This window comes from Oncorhynchus tshawytscha, linkage group LG04 (genome assembly GCF_018296145.1).
Source record: "Oncorhynchus tshawytscha isolate Ot180627B linkage group LG04, Otsh_v2.0, whole genome shotgun sequence".
Lineage (NCBI taxonomy): Eukaryota > Metazoa > Chordata > Actinopteri > Salmoniformes > Salmonidae > Oncorhynchus > Oncorhynchus tshawytscha.
This window is the reverse complement of record NC_056432.1, coordinates 27,148,415-27,166,919: the sequence shown is the minus strand read 5'-3', so window position 1 is coordinate 27,166,919 and position 18,505 is coordinate 27,148,415. Positions and strand designations below refer to the sequence as shown.

At 42.6% G+C, this 18,505-nt stretch overlaps 1 protein-coding gene across 2 annotated transcripts in view; it reads left to right on the top strand.

The window, feature by feature from the left end:
* The window catches only part of LOC112248446 (dedicator of cytokinesis protein 5), a 55,174-nt gene that overhangs the window by 30,270 nt on the left and 6,399 nt on the right, over nt 1-18,505 (top strand). For both annotated transcript variants that reach the window (XM_024417471.2, XM_024417470.2), the window contains exons 33-39: nt 72-157; nt 276-432; nt 681-721; nt 804-894; nt 1,031-1,150; nt 14,908-14,997; nt 16,791-16,895. In XM_024417471.2, coding sequence (XP_024273239.1) covers nt 72-157; nt 276-432; nt 681-721; nt 804-894; nt 1,031-1,150; nt 14,908-14,997; nt 16,791-16,895 — 690 coding nt within the window. The remainder of the gene's footprint in view (nt 1-71; nt 158-275; nt 433-680; nt 722-803; nt 895-1,030; nt 1,151-14,907; nt 14,998-16,790; nt 16,896-18,505) is intronic.

Sequence of the window (18,505 nt, the reverse complement as noted above, 5' to 3'; positions counted from 1 at the left end):
TTTATTTGGCTGAACTGATCCTTGCATTGGCATGTGTGATGTGTTTTTAATATGTCTGCCTGTAAATGCAGTTTGAGAATGAACTGATCACCAAGTTGGATCAGGAAGTAGAGGGAGGCAGTGGGGATGAACAGTACAAAATCCTGCTGGAGAAAACGTAAGCACCCTGCCAATCAGAGGCTGATGCCTTTTTCTTATTCTTATTATTTCATGGTTTCATATTCAAGACCTAAATAAGGGCTATTTATCTATATTGCATTGTTGGTATTGTGTAGGCTACTGGAGCACTGCCGCAGGCACAGATACCTGTCTCAGTCAGGGGAGGAGCTGGCTCTGCTGCTCAGCAGTCTGCTGGAGAAGCTACTGGCATACCGCACCATCACACATGACGAGAGCCCTGAGCTCCGCATGAGCTGCACCGTCAACGTCCTGGTACGCCCTTACAGTACCCAACTAAGATGCAGCGGGGAGCTCACCAGGCACTATCTAATCCATTGGACTGGTTTATGTGGAACTCACAATATAGTCTGAACGATTGAGCCACATTCACCAACTCAGAGGAGTAGTATATGAAGATGTTATGTTTCTACATTGAACAAATTCATTTTTTACTAAATGTTATCATCAAACATTTGAACCAAACCTGAGTTTTTCCACTGTTTTTATTTTGGTTGTGACAGAATTTCTATAAAGAGAAGAAACGGGAAGACATTTACATACGGTGAGACAGTTGGATAAATGAATAGTCTTCTTTGCATCCCATTTTGTTAGATATCACTCTAAAATACTGAATTCGTCCTCAGGTATCTGTACAAGCTGAGGGATTTACACCTTGTCTGTGAGAACTACACAGAGGCAGCCTATACCCTGTTACTTCATGCCGAACTCCTTGAGGTCTCACTCAACATTCAATTCGACTTTCAATAAAAACATCAGTCTTTTGAATATTTCCCTAAAGTTACAGTTAACATATACTATAACATACATTACTAGAAAACTAAATGCAATTTGTGTATTGTGTCCACTTCAGTGGTCTGACAAGCCCTGTGCACCTCATCTGATCCCTGGTGACGGCCAACATGTCTGGACCCAGCAGGAGCTCAAAGAGAGGCTCTTCCAGGAGATAATCTGTTACCTGGACAAGGGCAAAGTGAGTTCCCACCCTCATCCTCACTACAGTTACCCTATTAGGAACCCTGATCTTTAGATGAAGTTCAATACATTGGCTCCCTTGCACTTTGCAATGGAGCAGAATGTTCTGTTTTCTCTTTTCAAAACTGGTTGAATGGCTATTTTTACCCTGTAGTCACCTGCAATTTACCACAAGTAGGATCACTGCTGAGAATCATCAAGGCCATTTTTTCACTTTGAACTGAAAAATCTCATTTTCAGTTTAGATTTATTTTGGGGGTGCAGTTGTAAATCAAACAAATACACGTGTGAACCCCATCAATTTTTTCAATTTCAACTTATTTGAGAAGAAATAGTGAATTGTGCAAGAGTGCCAATATATTTGACCGCATCTGTAGGGTTAGAGCTCCTATGCTACTTCCCTTGAACATACCACAAGAGCTACTGCCAGAGATATTTGTGTCAGTTGAATTTGCAACAAAATAATCTGATGGCCATATTCAATCAAACATGGTTACCAGATTTAAAAATTACTACTGTTCACCACAGCACAGGGCCATGCACATACCTTTTGGGGGGCATGTGCTCCACTAATTCCAGCAACCGTGGTCACAAACCCGTTGAGCAGTTATTACAGAAGAGGGGAAAGCAGCACAATCTGCCCACTGGGCACAGACATTAATTCAACGTCTATTCCATGTTGGTTCAATGTAATTTCATTGAAATGACATGGAAACAACATTGATTCAAATCAAATCAAATTTATTTATATAGCCCTTCGTACATCAGCTGATATCTCAAAGTGCTATACAGAAACCCAGCCTAAAACCCCAAACAGCAAGCAATGCAGGTGTAGAAGCACGGTGGCTAGGAAAAACTCCCTAGATTGGCCAAAACCTAGGAAGAAACCTAGAGAGGAACCAGGCTACGTGGGGTGGCCAGTCCTCTTCTGGCTGTGCCGGGTGGAGATTATAACAGAACATGGCCAAGATGTTCAAATGTTCATAAATGACCAGCATGGTCAAATAATAATCACAGACAGAACAGTTGAAACTGGACCAGCAGCACGGCCAGGTGGACTGGGGACAGCAAGGAGTCATCATGTCAGGTAGTCCTGAGGCATGGTCTGAGAGAAAGAGAAAATTAGAGAGAGCATACATAAAATTCACACAGGACACCGGATAGGACAGGAGAAGTACTCCAGATATAACAAACTGACCCTAGCCCCCCCGACACATAAACTACTGCAGCATAAAAACTGGAGGCTGAGACAGGAGGGGTCAGGAGACACTGTGGCCATCCGATCACACCCCCGGACAGGGCCAAACAGGAAGGATATAACCCCACCCACTTTGCCAAAGCACAGCCCCCACACCACTAGAGGGATATCCTCAACCACCAACTTACCATCCTGAGACAAGGCCGAGTATAGCCCACCACGGCACAACCCAAGGGGGGGCGCCAACCCAGACAGGAAGATCACATCAGTTTTATTTGAGATGACTGTACAACCATTAAGATTAATTGTCAGATTCAACAGAATATCTCTTTGTTTCTTGGGACCTAGAACAAGCATCTCTGTTTTGTCCAAGTTTAAAAGTAGAAGGTTTGCAGCCATCCACTTCCTTATGTCTGAAACACATGCTTCTAGTGAGGGCAATTTTGGGGCTTCACCATGTTTCATTGAAATGTACAGCTGTGTGTCATCCGCATAGCAGTGAAAGTTAACATTATGTTTTCGAATGACATCCCCAAGAGGTAAAATACATAGTGAAAACAATAGTGGTCCTAAAACGGAACCTTGAGGAACACCGAAATTTACAGTTGATTTGTCAGAGGACAAACCATTCACAGAGACAAACTGATATCTTTCTGACAGATAAGATCTAAACCAGGCCAGAACTTGTCAGTGTAGACCAATTTGGGTTTCCAATCTCTCCAAAAGAATGTGGTGATCGATGGTATCAAAAGCAGCACTAAGGTCTAGGAGCACGAGGACAGATGCAGAGCCTTGGTCTGATGTCATTAAAAGGTAATTTACCACCTTCACAAGTGCAGTCTCAGTGCTATGATGGGGTCTAAAACCAGACTGAAGCATTTTGTATACATTGTTTGTCTTCAGGAAGGCAGTGAGCCTTTTCTAAAATTTTTGAGAGGAATGGAAGATTCGATATAGGCCGATAGTTTTTTATATTTTCTGGGTCAAGGTTTGGCTTTTTCAAGAGAGGCTTTTTTACTGCCACCTTTAGTGAGTTTGGTACACATCCGGTGGATAGAGAGCCGTTTATTATGTTCAACATAGGAGGGCCAAGCACAGGAAGCAGCTCTTTCAGTAGTTTAGTTGGAATAGGGTCCAGTATGCAGCTTGAAGGTTTAGAGGCCATGATTATTTTCATCATTGTGTCAAGAGATATAGTACTAAAACACTTGAGTGTCTCTCTTGAAACTAGGTCCTGGCAGAGTTGTGCAGACACAGGACAACTGAGCTTTGAAGGAATACGCAGATTTAAAGAGGAGTCTGTAATTTGCTTTCTGATAATCATGATCTTTTCCCCAAAGAAGTTCATACATTTATTACTGCTGAAGTGAAAGCCATCCTCTCTTGGGGAATGCTGCTTTTTAGTTAGCTTTGCGACAGTATCAAAAAGGAATTTCGGATTGTTCTTATTTTCCTCAATTAAGTTGGAAAAATAGGATGATCGAGCAGCAGTAAGGTCTTTCCAAGCTAGTCGGAAGACTTCCAGTTTGGTGTGGTGCCATTTCCGTTCCAATTTTCTGGAAGCTTGCTTCAGAGCTCTGGTATTTTCTGTATACCAGGGAGGTAGTTTCTTATGAGAAATGTTTTTAGTTTTTAGGGGTGCAACTGAATCTAGGGTATTGTGCAAGGTTAAATTGAGTTCCTCAGTTAGGTGGTTAACTGATTTTTGTCCTCTGGCACTGCTCACACATTCAACCACTGTGTAAGCAGTGCAAAACGTTTTTGTAACTTGAATAAATGCTGCACTTATTAACAATGAACAACACAAATCCAGTCAAAATAGAAGATTGTAAGAAATACTGTAGCCACCTTTACTATTATGAAAAAAATATGAAAAAAATATGAATGCAACATGCAAAGTGATCCCAGAAATGTTGCATACGCACAAAAAGCTTATTTCTCTCAAATGTTATGCACAAATTTGTTTACATCCCTGTTAGTGAGCATTTCTCCAATGCCAAGATAATCCATGTGTGTGGCATATCAAGAAGCTGATTAAACAACATGATCATTATACAGGTGCACCTTGTGCTGGGGACAATACAAGGCCATTCTAAAATGTGCAGTTTTGTCACACAACACAATGCCACAGATGTCTCAAGTTTTGAGGGAGCGGGCAATTGGCATGCTGACTGCAGGAATGTCCACCAGAGCAGTTGCCAGATCATTTAATGTTAATTTCTCTACCATAAGCCACCTCCATCATTGTTTTAGAGATTTTGGCAGTACTTCCAACCGGCCTCACAACTGTAGACCATCTGTATGGCGTCGTGTGGGTGAGCGAGATGCTAATGTCGACGTTGTGAACAGAGTGCCCCATGGTGGCGTTGGGGTAATGGTTTAGGCAGGCATAAGCTACCGATTAAGCTATCGATGGCAAATTGATGGCATAAGCTATCGATGGCATAAGCTATCAATGGCAAGTTGAATGCACAAAAATACCTTGATGAAATCCTGAGGCCCATTGTTTGAAGGTATTTTTATTTAACCTTTATTTAACTAGGGAAGTCAGTTAAGAACAAATTCTTATTTACAATGACGGCCTACCCTGGCCAATCCCTAACCCGGACAACGCTGGGCCAATTGTGCGCCTCCCTATGGGACTCCCAATCATGGCCGGTTGTGATACAGCCTGGAATCGGGTCTGTAGTGACTCCTCTAGCACTGAGATGCAGTGCCTTAAACCGCTGCGCCACTCGGGAGCCCGGTGACCAACAGATGCATATCTGTTTTCCCAGTCATGTAAAATCCATAGATTAGGGCCTAATGAATTTATTTCAATTGACTGATTTCCTCATATGAACTGTAACTCAGTAAAATCTTTGAAATTGTTGCATGTTGGGTTTATATTTTTATTCAGTGCACAGTACCAGTAAAAAGGTTTGGACACACCTACTCATTCAAGGGTTTTTCTTTATTTTTTTACAATTTTCTACATTGTAGAATAAAACTATGAAATAACACATATGGAATCTTGTAGTCACCAATTAGTTTTTTAAACAAATCACAATATATGATATATATTCTTCAAAGTTGCCTTGAAGAAGGCTTTGCAAACTCTTGGCGCCTGGAATGCTTTTCCAACAGTCTTGAAGGAGTTCCCACATATGCCAAGCACTTGTTGGCTGCTTTTCATTCACTCTGCGGTCTAACTCATCCCAAACCTTCGCAATTGGGCGAGGTCAGATAATTGTAAAGGCCAGGTCATCTGATGCAGCACTCCATCACTCTCCTTCTTGGTCAAATAGCCCTTACACAGCCTGGAGGTGTGTTTTGGGTCATTTTCCTGTTGAAAAACAAATGATAGTCCCACTAAGCGCAAACCAGATGGGATGGCGTATCGCTGCAGAATGCTGTGGTAGCCATGCTTGTTAAGTGTGCCTTGAATTCTAAATAAATCACAGACAGTGTCACCAGCAAACCCACACCATCACACCTCCTCCATGCTTCACTTTGGGAACCACACATGCAGAGATAATCCGTTCACCTACTCTGCGTTTCACAAAAACACAGCTGTTGGAACCACAAATCTCACATTTGGACTCATCAGACCAAAGGACAGATTTCCACCAGTCTAATGTCCATTGATCGTGTTTCTTGGCCCAAGCATGTCTCTCCTTATTATTGGTGTCCTTTAGTGGTGGTTTCTTTGCAGCAATTTGACCATGAAGGCCTGATTCACACAGTCTCGTCTGAACAGTTGATGTTGAGATGTCTCTGTTACTTGAACTCGTTTTTTTGGCCTGCAATTTCTGAGGCTGGTAACTAATGAACGTAAACTCTGCAGCAGAGGTAACTCTGGGTCTTCCTTTCCTGTAGCAGTCCTCATGAGAGACAGTTTCATCATAGCGCTTGATTGTTTTTGAGACTGTACTTCAAGAAACTTTCAACGTTTTTGAAATTTTCCAGATTGACTGATCTTCATGTCTTAAAGTAATGATGGACTGTCATTTCTCTTTGCTTATTTGAGCTGTTCTTGCCATAATATGAACTTGATCATTTATCTTCTGTATACCACCCCACCATGTCACAACACAACTGATTGGCTCAAACACATTAAGAAGGAAAGACTTTACACAAACAAACTTTTGATAGACACAGCTGTTAACTGAAATGCGTTCCAGGTGACTACCTCATGAAGCTGGTTGAGAGAATGCCAAGAGTGTGCAAAGCTCATCAAGGCAAAGGGTGGCTACTTTGAAGAATCTCAAGTATAAGATATATTTTGATTTGTTTAACACTATTTTGGTTCCTACATGATTCCATCTGTGTTTTCATAGTTTTGATGTCTTCACTATTATTCTACAATGTAGAAAATAGTAAAAATAAATTAAACCCTTGAATTGAGTAGGTGTGTCTAAACCTTTGACTGGTACTGTAAATCAACCCAACTCCATTTGTTGCCACTATTCTGTATCCCAGTTACCCCCAAAAAGGAGTTGTACAGAACTTGCAACCCCCCGCATACACACATGCATGTGCGCACACGCAAACATGCACACACAATCAATGCGCAAAAATGGCCTGCCATTGCATCCATAAATGGTGATGCATTTTTTCCAAACGAAAGATAGCCTACAGAAATAACTCCCATTTTTTACCTGCATTTGGAGCAGAAAATCATTCATGTTAGCAGCCAATATCAAGTAGGTATATATCATGTCACTTCTCTGGAGTCCAGAGCAAGCAAAATCATACAGTCTACTTGCAGTGGAGGTTGCAGTATCGGATGGAAAAGCTGTCTGTACCGTGCCAACAATTTCCAGGGCAGCCTGCCTGCAGAGTGCGCGTTGCCAATAGGTAGGCCGGCTCTTCCTTAAACATATCATATACTTTGGGCAGAATATGTTACATCTTCAACCCACAATTTTGAAGACAGTGCAATGTTATAGCTGCTTATCTTTAGACAGCCAGTATCCACCCAAACTAGACCTATCTGAAATGATGAATGTAGGCCTACTCTGTTTTTGCCATGCAAAATTGGAGGAAATTAAACAAGTTCTTTCTGGTCACTAATCTGGATATGCGCACCCACCTTTGCGCGCCAATACTAATGATGGGTCATTGGTCAGCAATCAAGACACCCAACTTTTTGGTTTTGAAGCATAAACGGCACGGCTTGCAAACTATCACGGATTACAAAGGGAAGGACAGCCGCAAACTGTCCAATGACGCGAGCCTACCAGACAAGCTAAATACCTTCTATACTCGCTTCAAGGAAAGAACATTGAACATGCATGAGAGCACCAGCTGTTCTGTATGACTGCGTGATCATCCTCTCCGTAGCTAATGTGATTAAGACCTTTAAACAGGTTAACATTGACAAGGCCGCAGGGCCAGTCGGAGTACCAGGACTCATACTCATAGCATGCGCTGACCAGCTGTCAAGTGTCTTCACTGATGTTTTCAACCTCTCTCTGACCCAGTCTGTAAATACCTACAGGTTTCAAGCAGACCACCATAGTCCATGTGCCCAAGAACGCCAAGGTAACCTGTCTAAATGCCTATCACCCCATAGCACTCACATCTGTAGCCATGAAATGCTTTCAAAGGCTGGTCATCGTTCACATCAACACCTGGATGCTGTTCATTGAGTACAGCTCAGCGTTCAACTGTTGTGCCCTCCAAGATCATCACTAAGCTAAGGACCCTGGGATTAAACACCTCCCTGTGCATCTGAATCCTGGACTTCCTGATGGGCCACCCCCAGGTGATGAGGGTAGGCAACAACACATCTGCCATGGGGGCCCCTCAGGGATGCGTGCTTATTCCCTTCCTGTTCACCCACGATTCCAACACCATCATTAAGTTTGCAGACGACATGACGGTGGTAAGCATGATCACCGATGACGATGAGACAGCCTACAGGGAGGAGTTCAGAGACCAGGCCCTTTAGGAGGCTGAAAATATTTGGCATGGGCCCTCAGATCTCAAAAGGTTATACAGCTGCACCATTGAGAGTATCTTGACTGACTGCATTCCCGCTTGGTGTGACAACTGCTTAGCTTCCGACTGCAAGGCGTTACAGAAGGTAGTGCGTATGCCCTAGTACGTCACTGGGGCTGAGCTCCCTGCCATCCTGGAACTCTATACCAGGCAGTGTCAGAGGATGGTCCTAAAAAGGGTCAAAGACTCCAGCCTCCCAAGTTATAGAATGTTCTCTCTGCTACCACACTGAAATCAGTACCGGAGCACCAAGTCTGCGACCAAAGGGCTCCTGAACAACATTTACCCCCAAGCCATAAGACAGCTGAACAGCTAATCAAATAGCTACAGCTTCATTAAATAGTGCAAATGGCTGGCAGCATCATTAATACCAAAACACCAGTCTCAACGTCAACAGTGAAGAGGCGACTCCGGAATGCTGTCCTTCTAGGCAGAGTTCCTCTGTCCAGTGTCAGTGTTCTTTTGCCCATCTTAATTTTTTATTTTTATTGGCCAGTCTGAGATATGGCTTTTTCTTTGCAACTCTGCCTAGAATGCCAGCATCCCGGAGTCGCCTCTTGACTGTTGATGTTGAGACTGGTGTTTTACAATTGAATGAAGCTGCCAGTTGAGGACTTGTGAGGCGTCTGTTTCTCAAATTAGACACTCTAATGCACTTGTCCTCTTGCGCAGTTGTGCACCGGGGCCTCCCACTCCTCTTTTTATTCTGGTTAGAGACGGTTTGCGCTGTCCTGTGAAGGGAGTAGTACACAGCATTGTAGAGATCTTCAGTTTCTTAGCAATTTCTCGCATGAAATAGCCTTCATTTCTCAGAACAAGAATAGACTGAAGTTTCAGAAGAAAGTTATTTGTTTCTGGCCATTTTGAGCCTGTAATCAAACCCACAAATGCTGATGCTCCAGATACTCAACAAGTCTAAAGAAGGCCAGTTTTCAAATCAAATTTTATTTGTCACATACACATGGTTAGCAGATGTTAATGCGAGTGTAGCGAAATGCTTGTGCTTCTAGTTCCGACAATGCAGTAATAACCAACGAGTAATCTAGCTAACAATTCCAAAACTACTACCTTATACACATAAGTGTAAAGACATAAAGAATATGTACATAAAGATATATGAATGAGTGATGGTACAGAGCGGCATAGGCAAGATGTAGTAGATGGTATCAAGTACAGTATATACATATGAGATGAGTATGTAAACAAAGTGGCATAGTTTAAAGTGGCTAGTGATACATGTATTACATAAAGATGCAGTAGATGATATAGAGTACAGTATATACGTATACATATGAGATAAATAATGTAGGGTATGTAAACATTATATTAAGTAGCATTGTTTAAAGTGGCTAGTGATATATTTTACATCAATTCCCATTATTAAAGTGGCTGGAGTTGAGTCAGTGTGTTGGCAGCAGCCACTCAATGTTAGTGGTGGCTGTTTAACAATGATGGCCTTGAGATAGAAGCTGTTTTTCAGTCTCTCGGTCCCAGCTTTGATGCACCTGTACTGACCTCGCCTTCTGGATGATAGTGGGGTGAACAGGCAGTGGCTCGGGTGGTTGTTGTCCTTGATGATCTTTATGGCCTTTCTGTGACATCGGGTGGTGTAGGTGTCCTGGAGGGCAGGTAGTTTGCCCCCGGTGATGCGTTGTGCAGACCTCACTACCCTCTGGAGAGCCTTATGGTTGTGGGCGGAGCAGTTGCCGACACCAGGCGGTGATACAGCCTGACAGGATGCTCTCGATTGTGCATCTGTAGAAGTTTGTGAGTGCTTTTGGTGACAAGCCAAATTTCTTCAGCCTCCTGAGGTTGAAGAGGCGCTGCTGCGCCTTCTTCACGATGCTGTCTGTGTGGGTGGACCAATTCAGTTTGTCTGATGTGTACGCCGAGGAACTTAAAACTTACTACCCTCTCCACTACTGTTCCATCGATGTGGATAGGGGGGTGTTCCCTCTGCTGTTTCCTGAAGTCCACAATCATCTCCTTAGTTTTGTTGACGTTGAGTGTGAGGTTATTTTCCTGACACCACACTCCGAGAGCCCTCACCTCCTCCCTGTAGGTTGTTGGTAATCAAGCCTACCACTGTTGTGTCGTCCGCAAACTTGATGATTGAGTTGGAGGCGTGCGTGGCCACACAGTCGTGGGTGAACAGGGAGTACAGGAGAGGGCTCAGAACGCACCCTTGTGGGGCCCCAGTGTTGAGGATCAGCGGGGTGGAGATGTTGTTACCTACCCTCACCACCTGGGGGCGGCCCGTCAGGAAGTCCAGTACCCAGTTGCACAGGGCGGGGTCGAGACCCAGGGTCTCGAGCTTGATGACGAGTTTGGAGGGTACTATGGTGTTAAATGCTGAGCTGTAGTCGATGAACAGCATTCTCACATAGGTATTCCTCTTGTACAGAACTGGTTAGGGCAGTGTGCAGTGTGGTTGAGATTGCATCGTCTGTGGACCGCGATGTTCCCGTCTCCAGAGCCTGACCAGAAGACCGCTTCGTTTGCCTCTTTTACGACGTTGTTGTTTTGGGTCGCAGGCTGGGATCCATTCCGTTGTCCTGGGTGGAAGGCAGTACTTCCAGCGCCGACAGAGATGGCCGCCTCGCTTTGCGTTCCTAGAAAACTCTGCAGTTTTTTGTTTTTTTACGTGTTATTTCTTACATTGGTACCCCAGGTCATCTTAGGTTTCATTACATACAGTCGAGAAGAACTACTGAATATAAGAACAGCGTCAACTCACCATCAGTACGACCAAGAATATGACTTTCCCGGAGCGGATCCTGTGTTCTGCCTTCCACCCAGGACAACGGAATGGATCCCAGCCTGCGACCCAAAACAACGACGTCGTAAAAGAGGCAAACGAAGCGGTCTTCTGGTCAGGCTCCGGAGACGGGCACATCGTGCGCCACTCCCTAGCATTCTACTCACCAATGTCCAGTCTCTTGACAACAAGGTTGATGAAATCCGAGCAAGGGTAGCATTCCAGAGGGACATCAGGGACTGTAACGTTCTTTGCTTCACGGAAACATGGCTCACTGCAGAGACGCTATCGGAGTCGGTGCAGCCAGGTGGATTCTCCATGCATCGCGCCGACAGAAACAAACATCTTTCTGGTAAGAAGAGGGGCGGGGGCGTATACTTTATGGTTAACGAGCTGAAGGGTTTTCTAATGATCGATTAGCCTTTTAAATGATAAACTTGGATTAGCTAACACAACGTGCCATTGGAACACAGGAGTGATGGTTGCTGAGGAACCTCCTTGCACCAACAGAGATGGCCGCCTCGCTTCGCGTTCCTAGGAAACTATTCAGTATTTAAAACATTTTTAATGTGTTATTTCTTGCATTGTTACCCCAGGAAATGTTTGGTTTTATTACATACAGTCGGGAGGAACTATTGGATATAAGAGCAACGTCAGCTCACCAACATCACGACCAGGAATATGACTTTCCCGAAGTGGATCCTCTGTTTGGTCCACCACCCAGGACAATGGATCAGATCCCAGCCAGCGACCCAAAACAACGGCAACGCAGAAGGAGCTGTCTTCTGGTCAGGCTCCGTAGACGGGCACATCGCGCACCGCTCCCGAGCATACTACTCGCCAATGTCCAAGGTAGACGAAATCCGAGCAAGGGTTGCCTTCCAGAGAGACATCACAAATTGCAACGTTCTTTATTTCACGGAAACATGGCTCACTCGGGATACGTCATCATGGTGACATGGTGTGATCATAACAACATACAGGAACTCAAGTCCTTTTGTTCACCTGATCTAGAATTCCTTACAACCAAATCCCGACCGCATTATCTAAGAGAATTCTCTTCGATCATAATCACAGTTGTGTATATCCCGCCCCAATCAGACACATCGACGGCCCTGAAATAACTTCTTTTGACTCTTTGTAACCTGGAAACCACATATCCTTAGGCTTCATTTATTGTAGCTTGGGATTTTAACAAGGCTAATCTGAAAACAAGGCTCCCTAAATTTGATCAGCATTTTGAATGCGCAACCCGGGCTGGCAATACCCAATACCCTCATTGTTATTCTAACTTCCTCGAAGCATATAAAGCCCTCCCCCGCCCTCCTTTCGGAGAATCTGACCACGACTCCATTTTGTTGCTCCCAGCCTATAGACAGAAACTAAAACAGGAAGCGCCTGTGCTCAGGTCTGTTCAACGCTGGTCCGACCAATCGGATTCCACGCTTCAAGATCGCTTCGATCACGTGGACTGGGATATGTTCCGCATAGCGTCGGACAATAACATTGATGAATACGCTGATTCAGTGAGCAAGTTTATTAGCAAGTGCATCGGTGATGTTGTACCCACAACGTCTATTAAAACATTCCCCAACCAGAAACCGTGGATTGATGGCAGCATTCGCGCAAAACTGAAAGTGCGAACCACTGCTTTTAATCAGGGCAAGGTGACTGGAAACATGACCGAATACAAACAGTGTAGCTATTCCCTCAGTAAGGCAATCAAACAAGCTAAGTGTCAGTATAGAGACAAAGTAGAGTCGCAATTCAACGGCTCAGACACGAGAGGTATGTGGCAGGGTCTACAGTCAATCACGGACTACAAAAGGAAAACCAGCCCCGTCGCGGACCACGATGTCTTGCTCCCAGATAAACTAAACAACTGCTTTGCTCACTTTGAGGACAACACAGTGCCACTGACACGGCCTACGACCAAAACCTGTGGGCTCTCCTTCACTGCAGCCAACGTGTGTAAAACATTTAAATGTGTTAACCCTCGCAAGACTGCCTGCCCAGACAGCATCCCCAGCTGCGTCCTCAGAGCTTGCGCAGACCAGCTGGCTGGTGTGTTTAAAGACATATTAAATCAATCCCTATCCCAGTCTGCTGTTCCCACATGCTTCAAGAGGGCCACCATTGTTCCTGTTCCCAAGAAAGCGAAGGTAACTGAGCTAAATGACTATCGCCCTGTAGCACTCACTTCCGTCATCATGAAGTGCTTTGAGAGACTAGTCAAGGACCATATCACCTCCACCCTACCTGACACCCTAGACCCACTCCAATTTCCTTACCGCCCCAAAGGTCCACAGATGATGCAATCACACTGCACACTGCCCTAAACCATCTGGACCAGAGGAATACCTTTGTAAGAATGCTGTTCATCGACTACAGCTCAGCATTTAACACCATAGTACCCTCCAAACTCGTCATCAAGCTCGAGACCCTGGTTCTCGACCCCGCCCTGTGCAACTGGGTCCTGGACTTCCTGACGGGGTGCCCCCAGGTGGTGAGGGTAGGTAACAACATCTCCACCCCGCTGATCCTCAACACTGGGGCCCCACAAGGGTGACTCCTCAGCCCTTTCCTGTACTCCCTGTTCACCCACGACTGTGTGGCCACGCACGCCTCCAACTCAATCATCAAGTTTGCGGACGACACAACAGTGGTAGGCTTGATTACCAACAACGACGAGACGGCCTACAGGAAGGAGGTGAGGGCCCTCGGAGTGTGGTGTCAGGAAAATAACCTTACACTCAATGTCAACAAAACAAATGAGATGATCGTGGACTTCAGGAAACAGCAGAGGGAGCAGCCTCTTATCCACATTGACAGGACAGTAGTGGAGAAGGTGGAAAGTTTTAAGTTCATCGGCATACACATCACGGACAAACTGAAATGTTCCACCCACACAGACTGCATGGTGAAGAAGGCGCAACAGCGCCCCTTCAACCTCAGGAGGCTGAAGACATTTGGCTTGTCACCAAAAACACTCACAAACTTTTACAACTTTTATTAATTCCTTTACACTTGTGTGTATAAGGTAGTTGTTGTGAAATTGATAGGTTAGATTACTTGTTAGATATTACTGCATGGTCAGAACGAGAAGCACAAGCATTTCACTACATTCGCATTAACATCTGCTAACCATGTGGATTTGATTTGCTGATCATGGGCCTCTGTACGCCTATGTAGGTATTCCATTAAAAAAATCAGCCGTTTCCAGCAACAATAGTCATTTACAACATTAACAATGCCTACACTGTATTTCTGATCAATTTGACGTTATTTTAATGGACAATTTCTTTTGCTTTTCTTTAAAAAACAAGGACATTTCTAAGTGACCCCAAGCTTTTAAACGTTTGTGTATATGTACATATTACCTCAACTACCTTGTACCCCTGCACATTGTGTCGGTACCGGTACTCCTTGTATATAGCCTCGTTGTTGCTATTTTATTGTGTTACTATTTCCTGATTTTCTTATTTGCACATTTTTCTTACTTTTTAACTCAGCATTGTTGGGAAAGGGCCTGTTGTATTCGGCACATGTGACAAATAAAATGTTATTTAACGACTATTTGCGGGCAGTGGGTTCAGAACAACAATGACAAAATGGTGAGGAAATTATACCTCTGGACACTGGAATGGCCAAGGGGCATGTGCTCTGCACAGTACATCACCCCTGAAACCTGCTGTCTGGGTTTGATTGAATAGAGGTGTTCGTGAGGGACAGATGGTGATGTCTCGACCATGTTCACATCTCATGTTCATATTTAATTCATTTTTTTTACCAACTGCTGCATGTGTCTGTTCAGATGTGGGAGAAAGCCATTGAGATGGGTAAACAGCTGGCAAAGATGCACGAGAACCAGATGTTTGACTTCATGGAGATTAGCCAACTGCTGGTAAGACGATTTATCTTCTGCTAATGTGCTGTAGTCTGAGATTTATTCAAATTATTGTCACTACTGATTATAGATGTTTCTTTAAAAACATGCAAAGTAAAACTAAAAAGTATTATCCTCTTAGTTTCTTCATGGTAAAAAGGCTTCACCAACATCGCAAGAGAGGGATTGTCAATAGCCCACTGCCAATTTAGTGTGAGGCCTTTTCAATAGGACCAGGTCTAATGCTGTACTGGCATGCTTTTCAGTGTTCTCAAAGGCTAGGAGTTAATTACATAAAGTGCCTTCAGAAAGTATTCACACCCCGTGAATTTTTCCCAAATGTGTTGTGTTACAGTCTGAATTTAAAATGGATTCAATTGAAATGTTGTGTCACTGGCCTACACACAATACCCCATAATGTCAAAGTGGAGTTATGTTTTAGATTATTATTTGTATTAATTAAAAATGAAAAGTGGAAATGTCTTTAGTCAATAAGTATTCAACCCCATTGTTATGGCACGCCTAAATACTTTCAGGAGTAAAAATGTGCTTAACAAGTCACATAATACATGTCATGGACTCACTCTGTGCAATAATAGTATTTAACATGATTGTTGAATGATTACCCCCATCCATACAATTATCTGTAAGGTCCCTCAATCGAGTAGTGAATTTCCAGCACAGATTCATCCACAAAGAACAGGGAGGTCTTTGGGTAAAAATTAGTTGAGTAAAACATTTCAAAAGCAGACATTGAATATACCTTTGAGCATGTTGAAGTTTTTAATTACACTTTGGATGATGTATCAATATACCCAGTCACTACAAAGATGCATGCGTCCTTCCTAACTCAGTATCCGGAGAGGCCTAGTTACAGTTTTGACTTAAATCGTCTTCAAAATCAATGAGAAGACTTGAAAATGGCTGTCTAGCAATGATCAACAACCAACTTGACAGAGTTTAAATAATTATTTTAAGAATGTGCAAATATTGTGCAATCCATGTGTGCAAAGCTCTTAGAGACTTACCCAGAAAGACTCACAGTTGTAAACACTGCCAAAGGTTATTCTATTGTATTGACTCATGGTGTGTCAATACTTATATAAATTAGATATTTCTGTACTTAATTTTCAATGAATTTGCAAAATAATGTATAAACATGTTTTCACTTTGTCATTTTGGGCTATTGTGTGTAGATGTGTGAGAAAATAAATATATTTATTCCATTTTGAATTCAGGCTGTAACACAGCAAAATGTGAAATAATGTCAAATGGGTATGAATACTTTCTGAAGGCACTATACAATGTGAATGAATTGTTCAAGATACATTGTCAAAGGCTAGGATAACCATGTCTTGTCTAAGACAGAAGGTCATTTCAGCTAGCCCAATCCAAATAACAGTAATAGTTGAAGAAAAAAACAATTCATTACATCAGAAAACAGAAGTTGAGGAAATGGGGAAGAGATAAGAGTTACTGCCAACAGTCTCACCCATGCACTGCCAGTTGACATACTGGCATCTGCCGTTAGGAAGTAATAGTGAATGAATTATGAAGTGATACTCTATTTTATGTCATGTTTTTGTAAATACTGTGTCATTGTGGTATTCAACCGTTCTTCGCTGCAGTGGAGTGGTACAAAAACTGTGTTCTGTCAGACTGTGCCAGACAATCTATGTTCATTATGGATCCTTACATTTCACACTGAACCATATTTGTATTTGTTTTTTCTACAGTTGTAATGAGATACTACAGTATGTTGTCTGTGTTCCTGATTGTGGCTTTGTTACTCTCTTTGCTGTCGTCCACAGAAACAGCAAGCCCAGTTCTATGAGAATATAATGCATGCCATGCGGCCTCAGCCAGAATACTTTGCTGTGGGATACTATGGCCTTGGATTCCCCACTTTCCTCAGAGTGAGATTATTAACTATTTTCCTAAATTCAGCCTACATAGCACATTTCAAGGTCTGTCTTATTCACCAGAGATTATGTGTTCATGTGCCTTTTATTAATTTTACTTATGGCACGCTCTATCAAATTAAATGATAGTGTCACGCCCTGACCTTAGAGAGCCTTTTATTTCTCTGTTTTTGGTTAAGTTATTAGGGTGGGCATTCTATGTTTTCTATTTCTTTGTTGTTTTTTCCATGTGTGGTTCCCAATCAGAGGCAGCTGTCTATCGTTGTTTCTGATTGGGGATCATATATAAGTTGGTATTTTCCGTTTGGGTTTTGTGGGGAGTTATTTTCTGTTTAGCTGTTTTGTTGCATGACAGAACTGCACTTTTGTTTTTTTCTACTTTTTTTTATTTTGTTGCGGTGTTTAGTTTATTAAAAATCATGAACGCCTACCAAGCTGTACCTTGGTCTCCTTCTTCAACCCACGAGAGTCGTTACAGATAGTCAATTGTTGAAAAAGATGTTTCACGATGTATAATGCAGGCTATACTAGTTATCAGTTCCATAAAGCAGTAGGTGATTCTATGGATTGAATACCTTCCATAATCTTGTTAGGTTCTTGTCAGAATGTGTTCTTAACTGACATGCCTAGTTAAATAAAGGTTAAATAAAAAATCAAGGACAGAACTGCTTTGATTTGGCATAACATCAATATTTCTACACTGCAGTGGCAAATTCCTGTATACCACAGTTCATCTTTAATTTAAGATTGGACATCTTCTGTAGCATATAGTTCAATAACAACATCATAATTAATAAAATAAAATACAATTTTATTGGTCACATACACATGGTTAACAGATGTTAATGCGAGTGTAGCGAAATGATTGTGCCACATTAAATCATATAAATCATATAATTCATACTTGATTGGCTACCATATACACTGCCTTTAGAAAGTATTCACACCCTTATACTTTTTCCACATTTTGTTACAGCCTGAATATTTGTGTCACTGATCTCCACACAATAATACCCCATCATGTCAAAGTGCAATTTTGTTTGTAGACATTTTTTGAAATTATAAAAAAAATGTAATGCTGAAATGTCTTGAGTCAATAAGTATTCAACCCCTTTGTTATGGCATGCCAAAATAAGTTCAGGGGTAAAACTGTGCTTAAGAAATCATGGACTCAATAATAGTGGTTAATATTTCTTTTTTATGACTCACTGTACCCCACACATACAATTATATATAAGGTCCATCAATCGAATAGTGAATTTCAAGCACAGATTCAAGCACAAAAACCAGGGAGATTTTCAGATGCCTCACAAAGAAGGGCACTGATTGTAGGTGTATTTTTAAAAAAGACGCTGAATATCCCTTTGAGCATAATTAAGTTAATAATTTGGCTTTGGATGGTGCTTCAATACATACAGTCACTACAAAGATACAGTAGTTCTTCCTAACTAAGAGGAATGAAACTGCTCAGGGATTTCACCGTTGAAACAGTTACAGAGTTTAATGGTGGTGATATGAGAACTGAGGATGGATCGACAACATTTTAGTTACTCTACAATACTAACTTAAATGACAGAGTGAAAGAAGGAATCCTGTACAGAATA